This window comes from Mesoplodon bidens (assembly GCF_964165515.1).
Source record: "Mesoplodon bidens genome assembly, chromosome: 2".
Classification (NCBI taxonomy): domain Eukaryota; kingdom Metazoa; phylum Chordata; class Mammalia; order Artiodactyla; family Ziphiidae; genus Mesoplodon; species Mesoplodon bidens.
Window position 1 is genome coordinate 121536934 of NC_138177.1, and position 21675 is coordinate 121558608.

Consider the following 21675-nt stretch of genomic DNA (forward strand, 5'->3'; position numbering starts at 1 on the left):
CACAAGAGTTATGGGAAAAGGAATTTGTGATTGTTAAAAACACAGGCTTTGGAATCAGATTTGTATTTGAATCCTGGTTTTTCCACTTAGGAGCTATTATAGACTTCAGGCAAAATAATTAACTTCTCTGTGTCTTAGTTTGTCTTATGAAATGGAGGAGAAAACCTACCTCAGAGAGTAGAGGTGAGGATTAAATGAGATAATGAACAGTTAGTAAGTGCTCAATAAAGGGCGGAGGAGAGAATTTAGTGAGTACTCAATAAAAATGCTACCACTTTGAAGAGATTTTTTTTCCCTTCATTTATACTCCAAACATTTGTTGAACTGCTGTTTGCCTCTGAGAATACAGGAAAATAAAATAGACATATACCATGAAATAGAGAAGCTCAGGTTCAAGTAGGAAAGACAGCCATAGATCAGTAAGTGAGGATGAAACAGAGGTCTGTCCAGGCACAGTGGGGCCCCAGAGGTGGGAGTCATCAACTCACCTGGGGACGTCAGAGAAGGCAGGGTTTGAGGTAAGTGTTGAAGGATGAATAGAAGTTTGTTAGGTTGTCAGGGTGGAAGCATGTTCCCATGAGAGGAATAGTGCAAACTTTAGTCTTGCTAGAGTTTAGGGTAGCAGAGGTAGAGAAAGTGGTCACAATGAGGTTGATGAGGATGCTGGGGACAGATGATAAAGGGCATTGAATATCGTGCAAAGGAGGCTGGACTCTAACATGCTCGGTGGGCCTTTATGATGTGTGGGAAAGCAGAATGCCATTAATGAGCTGACGTCCTTCCAATTCGTAAGTGTGGCTGAGATAGAATTGAGATCCACTGAGAGCTCAGTTACCGTGGATGTGTCCAGCCCTTCACTTACACATGAGGAACCTGAGGCCAGAGATCAAATCACCCAGTGTAGAACCTGAGGAAGCAGAAACGGGACTAGGAATAGCTCATCTGAATCCAGTGCTTTAAACTTCTTCCACGCCAAGGCCCTCTCAAGTAAATCCGGGCTTCTTCGTCTAAGCCCTGCATTCTCGCTACTGGATTCAAATACAAGTTCAGTTCCAGGTGCCACATGCTTCACTGAGTAACAGCATCTTTCCCACTTTCTGAATGTCAGAACTGTCAGTCCTGCCTGCTGGAGGTGGGGACCTCAGCTAGGAGCAAGGATGGGAGTTTTCCAAGGAGGAAATCCACCAATTGCAATCTCTGGCAGTTGCAGAAACAAAACTCAAAGCTTTCTTTTCCTGGAACTTGCAATCTAGGGTCTGTTTTACAGTTGGAAACCAAGGCAGCACACTGTAGCTTCTCCTTGCTCTTAATTACCTTACCCTCTGCCCATCACCTAGCCCTCCCTTCCCCAGGGCCTAGCAGGAAGCACACCTGCCTAAACAGGGTGTGTGTGTGTGTGTGTGTGTTTTCACATCTCAGGTGCCTAGGGAACCCGCGCCCCAGAGCTACAGAGCAGGGGCCTGGGTCTCCTCCCACATCTGGGCCCAGAAAAAGGGCTGGAAGCTGAGCTTCACTTCCAGCTTCCCCAGGCTCGGTTCCAGTAGCGCCTCGGGCTTCTGCAGAGCCTCCGCGCCTGCCTTCCCTCCTGCCTTAGCAACAGGGAGGCTGTGGATACCGCCGGCGGGTGGGGGCCGGGGAGGCTGCGTGCAGCCCGGGCGCCCAGGGGCGGCGGCGGCCCAGCCCCAGTGCCCCGCGCACGGGCGACCGCAGTGCGGAGCCACCCCGCGAGCGCGACTGTCGCGGCGCCAGCGTGCACGGGCCCCACGCACCCACCCTCCGCACCCGTCGCGGGTCCAAAAGGGATCCTGCAAAAATGAGCCATTCTCACCCCGCTGGGTAAGTGACAAACGGAGCTCTTCCACGCCGCGGCAGGTGGCGACGCAGCCAGCGGCCCCTCCGCCCCCCTCCTGCTGCGGAGGGAAGGGGCGAGAGGGGGCGAGAGGGGGCTGGGGAGAGGAGAAAAATAATACGGATTCTGGGTCGCAGCGAGGATGGCAGAAATCCCAGGCTTCGTATCTCCTCCCTCGCCTTTCCCTGATGTTCTCTCGCTTTGAAATGTTCGCTCGGGAAGGATTAAAAAATGGATGTGAAAAACGCATACATTAAGCAGGGCCGTTAGCTGGAATCAAGAGGGTCCTGTGTTGTGGAACATACGTGTTTAAATGCAATAACAGAGGTCACAGCATATGCATTCGTTTGGAGAATCAGGGCTTAGAGATAAATCCTCACTGTGGCGTCTTGCATACAAGTGAGATGTGAGTTGATATAATATTGAGGGAGGTTTCATTGTGAGGGGTACCCCTTATTTCAGGATTTTTATCTGCCCGATCTCAAAAGGATCATAGGGGGTATTTTTAAAGTATTGTGGCCAGGGGAGGTGGTGTGACGCAGGAAGGCGAGAAGGAAGAAGCTATGTGCCTGTGTGTTTACACATGAGCTCCCGTTGCTTTGGGCAGGGTGACTCCTCAGAAGACATGTATTGGCAATTATTCAACCTGTTTTAGGAAGTTAACACAGTCATTTACTGGCTGTTTTAAAGAGAGGAAAAAACAAAACACAACGAACCCCCAACCGGTCTTGGTCCTTTTATTGGAAGACGGAGTATCCAATTTCCTTCTGAATTAAACAGTGTCATGCATATTGGATGGTTTTTTATTATGATACATCTAGTAAGCAGATAATATCCTAGTTGATCTTGCAACTAATTTGAAGATGCTTTCCTTTTTAATTAAATTTATTGCACATTTTCAAGAGCAGCAAATTAGCAGAGGACAACATATTTAAGATCATTTGGAGTCTGTGATGTCTGAAATACCACATTAGTCATTGTGCTTTGGATTTACAGTCAAACTTAAAGATTTTACTTTTTAATGAATTCTCTGAGCGTTAGACATAAACTAAAATGTTTGAAAAAACTAAAGGCGTATAAGGTGCCATATTGGAAGTCAGTTTCAGAACTTTTTGGAAATTGATGTAGCTGTTCTAAACAAGCTTCTAATTTATCTCAAATAGAGTTGAGTTTAGGTACTTGAACGCTTTGATGCTGAACTCCTGTGCAGTTTTAGTTGCTGTGGGTCAGTGGGATGTAAATGGCCCTATTTTTCTGCAGCTGCTCTTTGCAGTGTGTCCACATTCAGGAAAATGAATGTGTCAGTTATGGTTGTCTTCCTATGTTTTTCAGGTTTTTGACTAAGTTAGAATCTGATTAGACCATTTAATCATCTATTTTCAAATATGGAAAAAACCTGTAGCTGCTTATTAAATTGTGCATGATTAAGATTTCAGAAACTGAAGTGAAATTTTTCTGAAGCTCCATTAGTTCCAAGCACATGGAAAAAAAAAGAAAAATGTGTGATCTCGGGAAATAGTGTGCTTCATGGTACTCTGCAAGAAAGACAGTAAGATGCAATAATAATCTTGCACTAAAATTGTAGGCACCATATCTCATTCATCTTTGTGCCCCTTTTGCTTATTCCTGTATAAAGAAATGCTCAACAGATGTCTATGGAATGAATGATATCATCTGACAGTGTGTCCAGTCTAGAGGTGGACGCATTCACAAAAGAAAACCATATTAGGGCTAAACGTTTATCAAGTGCTTACCATGTGCCAGGCTCTAGTCTACTGGGTAAGAAGAAATACCTCATTAATCTTCCCATTCACTCCATGAGGCAGATTCTAGTCACCCTTATTTTCACAGATAAGGAAACAGAGGACTGAGAAGTTTCCAAGGATTTCACCATAGGAAGGGTCAGAGTTGGAATAAAACGCCAAGGAGTCCAGTTGCAGAGCCTGTGTGATTAACCATTACACCAGCTGCCTCTCATGGTCAACAGCTGAGATGTAGGGGAACCCTAAATACATGGAAATTCTTACCCAGATCAGACCAACCTCTGACAGGTGATAGCTGTACATAGCTATCTAGTATTTTGATGTATAATTAGAAAATAATTTTGTGATGGTGTCTACAGGTATATATTTTTTGTTTTCAGTTCATCAAGAATAAATGAAAACAATAAATATAACAACTTTAAATGCCATAAAATTCACCCAAAAACAAAGTTATTGAAATTGCTAAAGTTTTCCCTCAATATAAGTAGTCATTATTTTTCTTGCCTGCTACTATTTGGAAATAATAAAAGTTTCAGTAGCAAATAAAAGGTTTTCATTAAAGCTGAGAAAGCTTTTCCATCATTACTGAAGCAGTTTGTATTTATTACATTTTAAGAATAAAGTGGCAATAAAGTGCAGTTGTACAACAAAACAGAAATTTTAAATTTCTAAAATTCCACCAATCAATAAGGGACGCCCTGATGCTTTCTTTTGGTGCTTCCTTTGAGTTCCACTGCTTCCTTAATTACAGCAGGAAACACTTGACATAAAAATTGCAAAGGCCCTGTGCTGACTTCGTTCCAATAGAGTTTGGAGTAAATAAAAATGGTCTTAAAAACTTCTGCCAAAGATTATAATAGAGACTTTGATTCTGAGCTGCATTGTAATTTGGAGGAAGTCAACTATAAAGTACTGTTTCTGGCACTGCCATCTCTAATGAAACTGTTTTAGAGTGGAAAATTTCAATTGATAGTCCCTCTAGTCTGTTCTGTCTCATCCTGAGTTGCTATTTGTTTGTGTGGGTGTTTGTGGGTGGTGCACTAGTCCTAGAAGTGGAATAGGGATTTTTATACCTCTCAGTCATGCATGAGGATAAAATGATATGGCTCTTCTGACTCCTTCAAAGGATCCTCACTGAATCCATGTGCACTGTGCTCCCTGTGTGAAAGATGTGTTTGGCTCTGAGTAGAGGTAGTCACACTCATCTGTAAGTTTGCTTTGAGGAACTGGAAGAATGGGAAGCATTATAGTTTACAACAAAACAAAAATGCAGAAGATGCTGTATGTTTGGAAAGATTGTTCCAAGGTTTAGAAGCTTTTTTTTTTTTGGTTTAGACTTTTTAATTTATATCTTTTTAATGTAAAGAAGTGCTTCTGTAGTAACAGCATATACTGAAGTGTGGTATAGAAAGAATGAACACATCCTTAGCACTCCCTGATCACTCAGTCCTATTTCATCAAAGGCAGAGTACAAAGTGCTATAGGTAAAATTGTCAGTTTTTAGGTAGTGGATGTGTATATATAAAAGTGACAAAGATTGTAAACCCACTATGTCATTTACATATGAAGTGTCCATTGCACTGTCTCTGCCTGTTTTTTTCAATCCAACATGGTATTATTCATTATTTTTTAAAAATTGAGATATAATTAACATATTCGTTGCAGGTGTACAAAGTAATTTGATATTTGTATATATTGCAAAATGATCACCACAAATACCAAATGATCTCACTTATATGTGGAATCTAAAACAACAACAGCAATAACAGCAACAAAATGAACTCATAGATATAGAGAACAGATTGGTGGTGGCTAGGGGTAGGGGATGGGGGGTAGAAAATTGGGTGAAGGTGGTTAGAAGGTACAGACTTCCAGTTATAAAGTAAATAAGTCTTGTGGATGTAATGTACATCATGGTGACAATAGTTAATAATACTGTATCTTAAATTTGAAAGTGGCTAAGGGAATAGATCTTAAAAGTTCTCATCACACACACACAATTTGTAACTATGTATGGTGTTGGATGTTAATGAGACTTATTATGGTATCTCTGCCTTCCTAGCAAACAGTGTAGTACTTTGTATGAGAGTAGTAGGGTTCTAGTCTCTTTGTTGCTCACCACTCCTACCACCAAAATTATCTGTGACACAGAATTTCAGATTTGAAGTAATTAAACATTTCAATTCAAATTGGGTAGTTTCTATTTACCCTCCTATTAAATATTAACAGTTTGACTTCAAGGAGTAACTTGTTTCTGATTAAACGAGGTGAATTGAACATGCTGATTTGTCCTGATTTCCTCTCTGATAATTTTGTTATAGAGTCTGTTCTTTTTTTATATAGAAGGGATGTCTTCTCTTATCCCTTGGCTTGACAAACCTGTTCACATAACTAGATGGGAATGGAAAGGGATTTGTTGTTTGTTATACAACATCACTCAATTCTTTGAATTTTTCAGTTATGCTAAAAATCACATAGTGATCTGTCACCAAAAATTTTTTTTCACTGATTTTTCAAATTACAGCTCAATTAGGTCCTCCTTTAGTTGTGTTGGAAGCAAAGGTTTGGAAACTACTTGCAATCATATTTATTGACAAGTCAAGAAAACCATTTATTGTATCAGCATCTACATAATACTTCAAATTGTCCCTTTGTCTCAGATGTTTTTCTAAGTTAAGTATACCCTAAGAAGACGCCATATGGTGAGAGGTGTGCCTTTCTTTTATGAAAGTAGAAAGATGATTATACAACGGAAAGGAGGAAGGTGGATCAACATGGCTTGGAGGTGCATTTTTAGGCAGACCAGTTTTAGGAGAGTACAGAGGAAACTTGAGCGTCTAGAAATTGATTCCCTTCAAACGATCCTTGCTTGGGTTCCCCTAGGAAAGTCTCTGGGTATCCCAGGGGAGTACATATCCCAGTTTATAAACTTCTGGTTTAGCACACAGGGTGCTGTCAAATGCAGGATGCTGTAGCAGTCCATACTTCCTTTCTCTCAGTCTACTGAAGAAAGGAATCTCTAGCTGTAAGAAGTAGAGACTTCCCCAGCTTATTTTGATTATTAATAGTTATGAAAAGTTTTTCAGGGAGACAAGAAAATAAAAAATTTCTGACTCAATTTTCAATTCTAAAGTCAACCTCAAATAGTCTTGACCTGGAGTGTTTATGTATTTTCAATACTTTTAGTTTCCAGAAATATCATTTTCAATGAAAACTTCAGATTCTGGAATATAGTACTTAAATAATCTTTTAAACTTTAGTTGCTAATTTTGGTACAGACCAAAAGAAGTAGGATGCAGACTGAATTTTTGGATCTTTCCCTCCAATGGCTTACTCAGTTCCCCACAAAAATAGTTGAAGATATTGTATGCTTTGGAATGATTCCATAAATGTCCATCAGTTTAAAATAAACTGTCAAATTAGGTGGGGGTAAAATTTGTGAAAAAGAAAAGAAAATAGGATTCCACATCCATACTGGTTTGCAGGTGTCTTTCATCAACTTTCTCTAAACTTGAAATCCCAAATAATTTATTATGAATATGATTTATGTTTTTAAAAAGGATAAGGAAAGAGGAGAATCAGTTGAGTCATTCACAGTGAAACCCTTGGCACTATGAAAAAGGACATACATTTATGCTTTCAATTAAAATAAACGATTTAAGGTAAATGTATTTATCTATACTTATCTCATTAATTTAATTTTTTAAGTGATCAATTATTGGTCCTGATGTTACCAACCAGGGTTCTTGGTCTCCTGAGTCAACAGAAATTGGTCAGAGGCCAGACAAGAAATTCAGGCAAGGCTTTACTGGGGCCCCTGCTGCAGGAGGGGGGAGTGAGAACAAACAACAGATTCCCATGCTTGCTCGCTCCCTGAGGGGGGGCTGGCGAGCTTGTTCCTTATATGGGGTGAGGGTAGGGGTGTGTCCAGAGGTCAGGCCAGAAGGGTGGCTTAGGTGTTTTGCCCACCCCTTAGGTGGTGTTGTGTGCAGGGGGCGTGTGCAGTACCCTGCTTTTGCTCCGGGCTCTTCAAAAGTGACAGCTGGGGGCTTCCCTGGTGGGGCAGTGGTTGAGAGTCCTCCTGCCTATGTAGGGGATATGGGTTCGGGCCCCGGTCCGGGAGGATCCCGCATGCCGCGGAGCGGCTGGGCCCGTGAGCCATGGCCGCTGAGCCTGTGCTCCGCAACGCGAGAAACCACAGCAGTGAGAGGCCCGCGTACCGCAAAAAAAAAAAAAAGTGGCAGCTGGGATTTTTGGTCTCTTTGTATCTTTTGTCCAGAATTTGCCCCAACTGCACAAGCATGCAGTTATTTTTAGTCCCATATAGTTTCTTTGTATTTTGTTGCTAGAGGAAAGGTGTGTCCAGGTGCAAGCATTGCAGCACTGCAGCAAAAGACCACAGGTGCCAGCCTGTCTCATTCTCCTCTGAGAGACTCTACACCCTTATTCTTAAGGGGTAAGAGGCCAAAGGTCTCTTCTTCTGAACTTCTTCCTGCTGGACAGGGACTGCAGACCCTAGCTTACCCTAGAGGTGTAGAAGTCCCTTGCTGACTGTTCCAAGGACCTGTAGGGACCTGGGCCACCCTCTGCTGGAATGGGTTGAATCCCTTGAGCCATCATGAGCCTTACTTCAAACTGTTGGAGTCTAGAAGACACAAACTCAATCAAAAGGTTAAATAAACAAGGGTTAGAAAGGGGAAGAACAACAATAGACATTAAAGGGCCTAAAAGGGAAGGAACCATGTTAACTTTGGGAGGGTTTTTATTTTTTAACTGTTGACCAGACAGTGGAGGTGATATTGCCCCTGCCAAAATTGTGAAACCACTCTGCCTGGGAGTATATTTCCTTCATATTAATTTTTACCTGTTCTGTCACATTGACCCAAGTGCAGCAGGAAGTATTAGTTATCGCACAAACTTTACCTTGTTCTACCAGAAGGTAATCAAGGGCCAGACAATTGTCAAGAGCCACATCAGCCAAGGAAACAAGAGAGGTCCCAAGTCCCGTTAAGGCTTCAAATAGGAGCCAACTCACTACATCCATCATTTTACTTACCTGTTGATGGTGCCTGGCTTTTGAATAGGTATCTCAGATCTTCCACTGTGTATTGTCCATCTGTTTTGACCTGTGGGGTTTCTGGAGGTAAAAGCTTTAGTCTGGACAAATGTACCCAACTAGATACCCCTTGCAGTTTGACAGCAGCAGGGGTGGTTAAAGTTACTTTGTAGGGGCGCTTCCATTTTGGCAATCATTGGCCTTTGGGGGATTCCTCTTTCCAGGTTTTAAGAAGAGCTTGGTCCTTGGGGTTTATTTGTAAAGGAACCGCTTCTTCCTCTGTATTTTTAGTGGGAGCTGTCAGTGCCTTGTTGGCATAGTCCTGGACTGCCTTCTGAACTTGTCCTACATTAATAATATATCTCAGGGCCTGGTTCACTTCCTCATCCAGTAGAATGTCAGTAGTACGAAAAGCCCTCCCATAGGTCATGTCAAGTGGGCTAAGCCTCAGACCACTCCTGGGGGCTACACAGACCCTGAGGAGTACAATTGGAAGAAGTTGGTCCAGGGTTCATGAGTGTCTTGGAAGAGCTTTGCTAGGTTTTCTTTAAAGCATGGTTCATTTTCTCTACCTTGCCTGAAGACTGGGGGTGCCAAGAGGTGTGTAGCTTGTAGTCTATCCCTAGGACCATTGTGAACCCCTGTGTGATTTTGACTATAAAAGAGGGCCTGTTATCACTCTGGAGGGACTTTGGAAGTCCAAACCAAGGATTTATTTCTTTTAAAAAGGACTAACAGACTTCCATAGCCTTTTCAGATTGGGTGGGGAAGGCTTCAACCCATCCTGTGAAAGTATCAACAAACACCAGAAGATATTTATATCCCGATCGTGGGGGCATTTGGGTGACATCTAACTGCCAGTCTTCCCCTGATATGTCCCTCGGCACTGAATTGGCCTGAGTAATGAAGTGGGGATTGGATGGATCTGCGGGTTATTACGGGCACATAAATCACAGGCAAGCGTTACTTGTTTTTCTGTTCTTTTAAGCCCTGTCCCTGAAAAAGCCTTTTGCATCAAGTCCCGTAGTGCATCCCTCCCATAGTGGGAGGCATCATGTAAGCTCTTAGTGAGTTTCCATTGCTGGGCCTCAGGGATTAGAACCTTATCCTCCTTTTTATACCAGCCTGTGCTTCCCTTCTCATAGACCCATTTCCCGGCATTTTCTTGTTCCTGTGGGGAATACTGGGGAAGGCTAGGGAGTTCATGGGGGCCAATCACTAGAGCCATAACTTGTTCAGGTTCCTGCAGCTGAGCTGCCTGTTTTGCAATTTGATCAACTTTGCTGTTCCCTTGGCTCACAAAAGATCCATCCCTCTGATGGCCCCTACAGTGGGTTACTGCTACCTGGGTTGGGAGCTGCACTGCTTCTAAAAAAGCCAGAATCAAATCTTTATGTTTTATGGGGGAATGTCTAGCAGTTAACATTCCTCTTTCTTTCCAAATGGCAGCATGAGCATGTAGCATGTGGAACCCATATATAGAGTCAGTGAAAATATTTAATTTCTTATCCTTCCCTAATTGCAAAGCTCTCATTAATGCACTTAGTTCAGCCTTCTGGGCTGATGGTTGGGGTGACAGGGCCTTGGCTTCTGTGACTTCGTCTAGACTAACTATGGCACACTCCGCCTTTCGGGTTCCCATTTCTCTAAAATTGCTCCCATCAGTAAACCTTTCAACCTCGGGGCTGTCAGGAGGCTCATCTAGAAGATCAGACCTGCTGGAGTAAGTTTGTTCTCTGGTCTCTATACACTGATGCAATAAGTCTCCACCCTTGGCCACTGGAAGCAGAATTGCTGGGTTCAGCATTTGGCACACCTTTAAGGTTAAGTCAGAGGTGTCCATTAGGAGGGCCTGATATCTTGTTAACCTTCCCCCGTCAACCAGTGATGTCCTTTGACATCCAGCACAGATTGTACCTGATGAGGGGTTAACAAATCTAAGTGTTGTCCCAGGTGAGCTTGGAAGCCTCATTAACCAACAGGGCTGTGGCTGCCACTGCCCACAGGCAGCTTGGCCATCCCAGGGCCACTGAATCCAGTTGTTTTGAAAAGTAAGCCACTGGTCTCTGATCCGGTCCCAGCTTTGGGGTCAGGCCTCCTAGAGCTAACCCTGCCCTCTTGTGAACTTACAGGGTAAAGGGCTTGTCCAAATTTGGAAGCCCCAGTGCTGGTGCTCTACTCAACTCAGTCTTTAGAGTCTAAAAGCCCCACTGGTGGTCCCTATTCCATCGAAGGGGTTCCCTTTCTTCTCCTTTTAGAGCCTCATATAAGGGTTTTGCTATTAGGCCATAATTTGGAATCCAGGTACGACAGAACCCAGCCCTCCTGAGAAAGCCTCAGAGTTGCCTCTGTCACTCAGCTCAGAAAGACTACCGGGTTTTCATCTTTTTCCTGTGTAACCTCTCAGACCTTATCATAATTTACAGGCTTCACCATACACCTTCTCATTTCTTCTGATAGACAATATAATGTCTCATCCTAGCCTGGCCTACACAGTCTTCATACTGCCTGTGTGGGTCATGTTCTGGGATTGCATCCCCACCCACCTGATAAACTTGGTGGTATGGATTGGTGGCCAGTAGGCCATCTGCGTGTTCCCTGGCCTTTCTCAGTATATGCTCCTTTTCATCCGGGGTGCAACAGTGGGCCAGAATAACCATGATGTATTTGGGAAGTCTGTCAAAAATTTTAAAAGTTTTAAAACACCCAGTTAGATAGGATCATAAGTTGCTGTGAAACAATACTTATTCCTTGAGCTAAGGTGGGGAAAAAAATCAAAATTAAATATAGATCACTTCAAGGCATAGGAACTCTCAGAATCTGTTATTAAAAGCAGCATTCCAGGAAAACTTTGTTCTCTTATTAGAGAAACCAAATCCAGTCTTCCATCAACCTACTCTTAATAAAATTTATTTTGCTAATTAAATTTAACCCAGCCTCAGAAAGTCCTGACCACCTACGAAATTCTTTAACCGATGTTCCTTTTTCTCAAACCTTCTGCAACTTCATGTAGCCATATTATATCCCATATTCTTTTCCCATTCACAAATAGCCAGCTCTAGGAAAAAATCACCCTTTTTCCTTTAACGAAATATATTTCCATTCCTCATACCTTCTTTTCTGAAAACACACATCCTACTTTCCTTAAGCAACCATGAACTGTCTTTTACATTAGCATTCCGTAAATTCGTAGAAAAACATCTCAAGGCGGCACCAAACAGCTTAATTTCTCTCTCATAAGAAGACAAAAGTAGGTAAATTTAGACCTGTTTAGCAATTAATGTTCCAATATTTTCTCTTATTTGAAATGGCCTGAATATTCAATGAATTCTTATAATTTAACTTAATTTAGTTTCAAATTACCAAAATTTGGAGAGACTGTTTTAGATGGACGTTTCCAAAACACAATTATTCCTATAGAGTTTACCAAAAAGTTCTTATCCCAGTTACATTTACTTAAAAATTTAATCATATCAGTTTATTTTCTTGGTTGACAGATTTTATAACAGAAACAATATGCACTTATTGACTTCCAATAACCTTAGGTACAATGAAAGTATTATCCTTATTGTTGATGGCTCTAAAGGCAGGTCTGCATTAACTAAACCCACAAGCTAAAGTCAGACAAACCAATTTCTACAGAACCAAAGATCTCATAGTCTTCCCACTTGAATTTAAAATAGCCCCTTTTTTTCCTTCAGGGTGGGGGACTATAGATGAATCAGGCAGTTCTTGGGAGCCCAGGCAGAAGAGTTACATTGCAAAGGGAGAGGAGAGAGATGCAAGCCCCTCCCCTTTCCTTTTTGTTCTTTAAAATCCCACTAAGTAACCCCAGGCTGGTGTCTCAGGTCATGTGGGCTGTGTTTGTATTTCAAAGCTTGGATGCTCCATCTTGCCCACAATGTCGGCAGACACTTGCGGGAGCATTTGGACAGACAAGACTCCATAAAACAAAGATACCAATGACAAAACTTAAAGACACAAACAAGAAGTTTTTAGGATGAAGGGGATGGGAGTGCAGGTATGAGGACCAAGGGAGAGGTAAAGGAGGAGAGGTGATCAAGCCTGGAAGCCAGCGAGCTGTACTTCGTCTGTGGGACTGCAACCTTCAGGTGGGACTCTCACCCACACGTACACCAGTACATAGAAATCTGCCACCTCAGCCCATTTTCAGCAGGACTTCTCTTGGTGGCAGGAAAATAAAGGTGAGAATATTGGGATGATCAGACTTCCAGCCTCTACAAGTTATGAGTTTTGAACCTCTATCACTCCCATAAATCTCTGGTCAGGGACAGCCCGCTGGACCATGGTCTGCATAGTGTGAGGCGAGCCTCTCCCACCTCTGCTTGTCACCTGTCAAGGTGAGCCATTGCCAGGTGAAGGGAGCATGGTCTCACAAGCTGAGAGGAGTGATGCTTTTGCTGTCTGATGTCTCAGAAGGATAGGACAGAAGAGAGGACAGAGAGAGGAGAGGACAGAGAGAGAAGTAGAGAGATTTCAGGAAAGGGAAAGGGACAAAGGGGAAAGGAAAAGTGGTGAGAGAAAAAGGACAAAGGGGAGGGGGAAAGCATTGCCTGAATGAGGGTACTGAGGTCTCCAGGGGCCAGGAAGGCAGGCTTACCAAATGTGGTGACGCTGAAGCAAGAGGTTCAGGTGGCCACTTGTCACCCACAGGGAAGCTGCATTTGGTGGTCCCAGAGGTGCCCAGATCCTCTTCTGGGAAGGGAGTAATAGTAATAGTCCCTTCATGGTTGCCACAAAGTATTGGGTTGGCCAAAAAGTTTGTTCGGGTTTTTCCCATAAGATGTTATGGAAAAACCCGAACGAACATTTTAGCCAACCCAATATGTTACTGACCAGGGTTCTTGGACTCCTGAATCAATAAAAATTGGTAAGAGGCCAGACAAGAAATTCAGACAAGGCTTTACTGGGGCCCCTGCTGCAGGAGGCGGGAGTGAGAACAAACAACAGATTCCCATGCTTGCTCGCTCCCTGAGGGGGGGCTGGCGAACTTGTTCCTTATATGGGGTGAGGGTAGGGGTAGGAGCCAGAGGTCAAGCCAGAGCGGGTAGCTTAGGTGTTTTGCCCACCCCTTAGGTGGTGTTGTGTGCAGGGAGCGTGTGCAGTACCCTGCTTTTGCTCTGGGCTCTTTAAAAGTGGCAGTTGGGTTTTTGGGTCTCTTTGTATCTTTTGTCCAGAATTTGCCCCAACTGCGCATGCATGCAGTTATTTTTAGTCCCATATAGTTTCTTTGTATTTTATTGCTCAAGGAGAGGTGTGTCCAGGTGCAAGCATTGCAGCACTGCAGCAAAGGGTCTCAGGTCTCAACCTGTCTCACTGACTGCATTGAATAAGACTTGGTTAGTGTCCTCAAAAGCAAATTATTTGAGTGTATGGACACTGCACTTTGATTTTCCCTTAGTTCCTTGCTTTCACCTAGCTCCATTGTTCTCAAACTTAAGCATACAAAGAATTACTGAATAGTGTGGTATACACAAAACCATGACTATAGTACTTAATTAGTTAAATTTTTAAGGGTAATTTTTACCATATAGTACATTTGTGTCTTGTGCTGACTAAAAAAGTCAACCCAAATGTAAGATCCAAATCGTTGCTTTTATAGTGAGCCACAAGAAACATACTTTAAAAGTGAAGACCATTTCAAAGTGTAGATATATGGATCTGGATTTTTTAATAATTACTCATTGTCTGGCGGGTCTCCTCTCACTCATTCTTCTTATCTCCTGTCCCTTTTGTATGGTTAACTATTTTTTTTGGTCTATGGGCAGATTACTGTGAGGTGCAGTTTTTTCTTCTGCCCCGTGCTCTGGGTACTCTCTTTATAGAGTTTCATTATTCTCTTCTCATCCATCCCAACTACCTGCATGGATGTGGCAGGATCCAGAAGGTATATGTTCCCTCTTTGGATGGATCATCAGTGGTCCTTTTATGTTTGTCAGCACATAATTCAGAATCAAAGTGCAGCAGCTTGTGTTTCTTTGTACCCAGGAAATATATTCTTTGTTACTTTTGTCTAAATCCATGTTACATACTTAAATTGATCACCTTTCTGATTATACCTGTGTTTTGGACTGAACTGCGTCTCTTCCCTCCCCTGCAAATTCATATGTTGAAGTCCTAACACCCAGAAGCTCAGATATGACTCTATTTGGAGGTAGGGTCTTTAAAGAGTTAATTAAGGTTAAATGAGGTCAGTGGGGTGGGCCCTAATCTAACATGACTGGTGTCCCTATAAGAAGAGGAGATTAGGATACAGACATGTACATACAGAGAGAAGACTATGAGAAGGTATAGAGAGAAAATGGCCAACTGTGAGCCTAAGACAGAGGCTGGAGCAAATCCTTCCCTCACGGTCCTCAAAAGAAACCAACCCTGTTGACAACATGATGTTGGACTTCCAGCCTCCGGAACTGTGAGACAATACATTTCTGTTTAAGCCATCCAGTCTTCAATACTTGTTATGGCAGTCCTAGCACACTAATACAACCTCTTTGCAACTCCTGATGCTTTTTTTTCCCCACTTGGTCCTGCTAAAGCTGAAGATGGTTTTTATGAGAAGTGTAGGGTCACTGAGAATAAATGATTTAACAATATGAGGGTCATAGGGAGTGGAGATTGGAAGCCAGAGGTTCAAAAAGGTAGATAAAAATAAAAGCAAATGGAAAAAGTGATTAAAGGACTAGTGAGGAGAAATAATTACAGCAGTCAATGATCTCTACTGGTAAGTATTGAGCTTTTCTTTTGTTAAGTCTGATTAGTAATCAAATTACTTCCCACCTCTCCATCTGACACTACTTGGGGTAGAAAACTGAACCTTTTAAGCTGGTGATCCATTTTTCCGTGACTGTTATTATTTTCTTATAGTAATAAACTTTTATAAATTAATGAAAATTCTTAGGGCAAAATATTGAAACAAGGGAAGACACAGCAGGGAACTAAACAGACAATATAAATTGCACATAGTAGTTATGAAACAACATTAAAAACTAAGGATTTTAGGGGCTTCCCTGGTGGCGCAGGTGGTTGAGAGTCCGCCTGCCAATGCAGGGGACATGGGTTCTTGCCCAGGTCTGGGAAGATCCCACATGCCACGGAGCGGCTGGGCCCGTGAGCCATGGCTGCTGAGCCTGTGCATCCGGAACCTGTGCTCTACAGCGGGAGAGGCCACAGCAGTGAGAGGCCCACGTACCGTTAAAAAAAAAAAAAAAAATTATTTTAAATTGAATTGAATCATAATGTTTTATAGTAGCAGTTAATATGGCATTCTCTATATGCCATGGATTATAATATTTCATATTTGTGAATATTATGTGGCTCTCACTTTAAGAAGTTGTCTCTTCATAGCTTGCTCCAATATATTTATAATAATATTGTTTCTGTTGCTTAGATTCAAGTAAAACTAATCTGCTATAAATTAGATTAATAGAAGGGATCTCAAATATCTGGGTACTAGTGACACAAGAGATTTTTAATTTTCCTCCTTGTACTTATCTGTTTTTTGAAAATTTTTTACTTGGAGCAGAAAAATTCAAAGAGGAATGTATGTAAAAACTGCTTGAAATCCTACCATCCATAAATAATCCGAGTTAGCATTTTGGTCATTTTCTTTCTTCTCCATTTTCCTGTGCATTATTCCTATTTTTAAAGTGATTATTCCTATTTTAACAAAGCTCCACTGTTTTAAAAAGCTGTTTCTAAGACACTAGTGTTTTAAAGTTAACCAACAAGTACCATGTGGGCCCTTCCCTCATAGCGTTCCAGTTGTCTTCATATTTCCCTTATAAACTTCAAACTCTTTGAGGGTGCAGACCACACCTCTCTACCTTTTCCATGTATCCCCAGGACTTAGCTCAGTAATTGCTGACATATGTCACCTATTTTAGTGATCATTTATGGTAAGTCCCAAGAGTATGTTTGCTCATCGATTCAATTAATATTTACTGGGTGCCTACTAAATGCTAGTCAGCAAGTTACCATATTCAGCACATATGCTGTTCCAGAAATTCATTTGAGTTCTGGAAAAGGCCTGAATAGTGAGTTTTAAAAAAAGATTTAAAAGTCACTAACCTTCATTGAGTTTTGCCATCCTCGGGCAGCAGGGTGATTAGTAGGTATCAGTCAGGAATATGTTTAATGACAAGTAACAGAAAACCAAATGAATAGTGGCTTAAACCATAACAACACATTATTTATTTCACAAGTAGTCTGGAGGTATGCAGTTCTATTTTTTTGTAATATCAGCATCCTTATCTCTATAATTTTTGGGGTCTTTTCCTCATGGTACCAAGATGACTACCCTAGATCCATGCACAGTAGCTTTATAAAGCCATCCCAAACAGAAAGGAAAAAGATGGATGCAAAAAAGGACATTTTTTTTTAAAATCTGGAAGGAGAACATTTCCAGAACTTTCCAGTAGACTTTCTTTTATATCTTGTTGCTCAGAACTGCATCAATGAACATGCCTAGTTACAAGAGAGAGAGTGGGAAAGAATAGATTTGACTTTCCTAACTTCTGTGGGCGATAGGCAAGGGAGAAGGGTTTGGGAATGGCTTCTGGTAGCCAGTCAGCAGTGTCCAGCACAGAGCTTTAGTGATGAGCTGTCTGGCTCTGGATGTGGATAGTCTGAGTTCAGATTTGCTACATAGCTGCTGTATGACCCTACATAAATTCTGTATCATCTCTCTGATTCTTGCTTTTTTCATCCTGGTGGAACATATGTCTGCTTTGTAGGTTGTTGTGAGGATTGAATGAAATACTTTAAAGCATTTAGTACAAGGCCTGGCACATAGTAAGTGTTAATGTGCTAACTTAGTGCCTGGTAGCTTAGATGCAACATACATGAGTATGCCCAGCTTTCTGCAGGAGAACTGCCATACCCAAGTCCTGAGCAAGATGTAGAGTTGGATTAATTGGACAAGGCATCCTAGAGAGATTAAATTTTGGGGGGTGAGTTTTGAAAGAGGGGAGAAACATCTGGACACATTTAAGGAAAGTACAAAGTACTCTCTAAAAACATAGTATTATAATTACAATCATCACTGCCAGGGCAATAGTAGCCAGTTGTGACTTTGAATAAGTGAGAGAAGACAACAACATTGCTTGTTTATTTAACTGACAAGCTCTTGGGAGCAGACAAGGCATTTTTTTTGCTATAAAACCAAGCAAAAACTGGCCTGGCCTGAGAAGTCGATACCTCAAATTTGGTTTTGTCTCTAACTTCCACTTACTTTCTCTTGCTCATTTTTTGGAACCTCAGATACAATACCAAGTGTGCACAATAGGATTTTCTTTTTTAACTGAAAGATCTTTGCCTTCAATTCTAAGTCAGAAATTAATTTCAGATTTATTTCTGTTCATCTCCTAAACCTTTTCAAAAGTGAGTTTGAGTATTTCTTCTCCTTGAAATTGGAATCTCTGTCTTGAACTGCCAGAAAATGACTCTTTCACCACAATTCACAGGCATTTACATAAGGTTATAACTGTTAAATTCTTTCTTACAAAGTCTCCTTTCCCCTCAGTCAAACTTGAGATGGAGAGCTTTGACCTTGGCTGGAATCTTCCAGAATTGGATGTACGCTTAGGGAGTGGGTGAGGCTGATCTCAGGCTACAGTCTGTGGAGAGGGGTTTGAGGTTCCAGTCCTTAGTGAGGTTGTTGACTCAGGGCAGGGAAAAAGTCTAAAGTTTCAGGGCCAAATGCAAGAGCATGGAGCAGGAAGCAGATCCCAAAATCCTATGACAGGAACGAGGGGGCTCAAGAAGGAAGCTGGGAGATGGGGCCCAAGGAAATTAGGAAAGTGTAGTGGGGAGTGTGTGCAGAAGGCTAGAGCATTGCAAAGGAGATACGAGCAAGGGATTGAAGTATCTGCAGGGTTGGAACTGTCTGAAAATTGTCCTTATTTTTTTTTTGTGTTCTTCTAAGTGAAAAAGGAATGATATTCCAAAAGGAAACTCAATGTTTCATTTAAAAAATATGAGATAAGCATGCTACAGTAGAGAGAGGAATACTTTTGGAGTCAGAAAGACATAGGTTTGAATCTCAGTTATGCCTTATGTGAACTCAAGAAGTGAATTTCTCTGTGTCTCACTTTTCTCATTCAAAAATGGGGCAAATAAATACCTCCTTTGCAGGACTGTTGACATATTTGAGACTCTGTGAATGGCAGCTGATGTGTATTTACTTTGATCTTTGTGCAAAGCATATGCCGCTTAAGCCTTTTTTTTGTCTGTTTTTCTTTCTCTAGTTTGTTTTCCAGCCTGTTGAGATATAATTGACAAATAACACCATGTAAGTTTAAGGTGTACAGTAGTGATGATTTTAGATATGTATATATTATGAAGTGATTACTATAATAAGATTAGTTAACACATCCTTAAGATTTAATTCTCAAAGTATATCAACCAAAAGTACATAAATATACAGCTCAAAATAAGCAGAGATAGCCTAAACTAATTGGAAGGGAAAACAAGGAATGTATTTCCAGGCCATAAATCACTTTCTTGTTCAATTAAACTAATTTATTTTAAATAGTAACCTGTTCTTAAATTCATGAATTTTTACAGTGAAAATGAGCACTGATCCACCTATTCATAACCCCGAAAATGAGGCTTCCCCTTTAAAGAAACCATGATCTGGACAACTGAGAATTTTTATAAAAATGGAAACTCTAACCCAGAGCATTTTTACTTCTCCAGAATACTTACTTTTCTTATCTAATTCAAGAATTCAGGACAAACTCAGGAAACTGCATCATTACTTTGACATTGACAAATGCTAGAAGGACTGGTGAAATATTATGAGTACATTTTTTTAATGATTAATGATTTAAAATTTAGTCAACCTCTTTAACCTTTGACCAGATGTCCTTACTGTTTTAAACCTTACTACTGCACATAAGAATTATATTTTAGAGGAATGAAAAGATTTTTAAAGGGGTTGATTATATTACCCTTTCCCACCCAGCATGTGTGGTAGCTTTATTGGTGTTGCCCTCATTAGTGGCTGTTTGTTTTTGTTTTATTTTAAGTGTGCTCTTTGCATCTATCCAAGATTATAAGTATCAATAGTGATCAGATTTCTAAGCCAAGACAACCCACGAAAGCCTATTTGACATATAATATGTAACTGACTTAATTGAAGATTTAATAATACTATAGAACTCAACTCTCTTTGGTTGTGATAATTCTATGATAAATAATTAACAAGTGGGAATTTGTGCTCTGTCTCTTTGGGACATTTTGTATATGATCTTCCCCCTTCTTAGCATGAGTCTGGATAGCACCTCTGCCCCTGTCATCACCCATTTACATTTTACTCCCTCCCTCAACACTTGACTTGTCATTCAAGACCCAGTGCAGATTTCAGTTCTTCTGGGATACCCATCCTGTGTGGGCATAGTTCACTTGTTTGTGAAATGGGATTAAAAATCTGATGTATAGAGTGTTTTGAAGATTAAATGAGTTCCTGCATGCTGGGCGTGATAAACCGTTATGATTGTAGCACATCAGACTATCCTGCCGTTACAAGCATATCCCATTTTATTGTGCTTCACTTTATTGAGCTTCAAGGATATTGTGTTTTTTTACAAATTGAAGGTTTGTGGCAACCCTCCTTGGAGCAGTTTATTGGCACCATTTTTTTCCAACAGCATTTGTTCACTTCATGTCTCTGTATCACACTTTGGTAACTCTTGCAATATTTCAAACTTTTTCATTATTGTATTTGTTATCATGATCTGTGATCAGTGAACTCTGATGTTACCACTGTAACTGTTTTGGGGCTCCATGAACCAGCCCTATAAGATGGCAAGCCTAATTGATAAATGTTGTGTGTGTTCTGACTGCTCTACTGACCAGATGGTCCCCTATCTCTCTCCCTCTCCTTGGACCTCCCTATTCCCTGAGACACAACAATATTGAAATTAGGCCAATTAATAATCCTACAATGACCTCTAAGTGTTCAAGCGAAAGAAGAGTCATACATCTCTCCCTTTAAATCAAAAGCTAGAAATGATTAAGCTTAGTGAGAAGGGTAAGTCAAAAGCCCAAGGTGGGCTGAAAGCTAAGCCTCTTGTGCCAAACAGTCAGCCAAGTTGTGAATGAAAAGGACAAGTTCTTGAAGGAAATGAAAATTGCTACTCCAGTGGACACATGTATGATAAGAAAGTGAAACAGGCTTATTGCTGATATGGAGAAAGTTTCAGTGATCTGGATAGAAGATCAAGCCAGCCACGACATTCCCTTAAGCCAAAACCTAATCCAGAGCAAGGCCCTAAGTCTTTTCAATTTTATGAAAGCTGAGAGAGGTGAGGAAGCTGCAGAGTTTGGTTCACGAGGTTTAAGATGTCATCTTCATAACATAAAAGTGCAAGGTGAAGCAGCAAGTGCTGTTGTAGAAGTTGCAGCAAGTTAACCAGAAGATCTAGCTAAGATAATTCATGAAGGTGTTGCTCTTTTTTTATTTTTTATTTTTTGCTTTACCATTGCTTTAATGCATTTTAAAAGTTATCTACATTAATTGGGAACAAAGAAAAAAAATAGACATTTCTTCATTTTTCATAAATAACTAGTCTCCATATTTGATAAAAATCTCAAAGCATTATTTTAACTTGCCACAAATATTATACATACATTTTTTTCTGAAATAATAAGGTCAGCAAATTAAGTACTTGACACTAATATAACCACATACAACTGCTATTCTACTAACTTCCAGGAACAAAACAAAAACAGAAAACTTTAGCTACACTAAACAAAAGATTTTCAATGAAGACAAAACAGCCTTATGTTGGGAGAATATACCATCTAGGACTTTCATAGCTAGAGAGGAGAAGTCAATGCCTGGCTTCAAAGCTTCAAAGGACAGGCTGACTCTCCTGTTAGGAGCTAATGCAGCTGGTGACTTTAAGCTGAAGCCAATGCTCATTTACCATTCAGAGAATCCTAGGGCCCTTAAGAATTATGTGAAATCTACTCTGCCTCTGTTC

The 21675-nt window shown here is 41.0% G+C and overlaps 1 protein-coding gene across 1 annotated transcript in view; it reads left to right on the forward strand.

The window, feature by feature from the left end:
* Nucleotides 1-429: 429 nt before the first annotated feature.
* ERICH3 (glutamate rich 3) overlaps nt 430-21675 on the forward strand; it is a gene marked incomplete at its 5' end in the record, with an annotated part of 112013 nt that continues 90767 nt past the window's right edge. Inside the window, 7 exon segments of the mRNA XM_081214258.1 lie at nt 430-518; nt 1420-1504; nt 1508-1546; nt 1548-1580; nt 1582-1753; nt 1756-1785; nt 1788-1836. Of these exon segments, the coding sequence (XP_081070384.1) occupies nt 430-518; nt 1420-1504; nt 1508-1546; nt 1548-1580; nt 1582-1753; nt 1756-1785; nt 1788-1836 (497 nt within the window).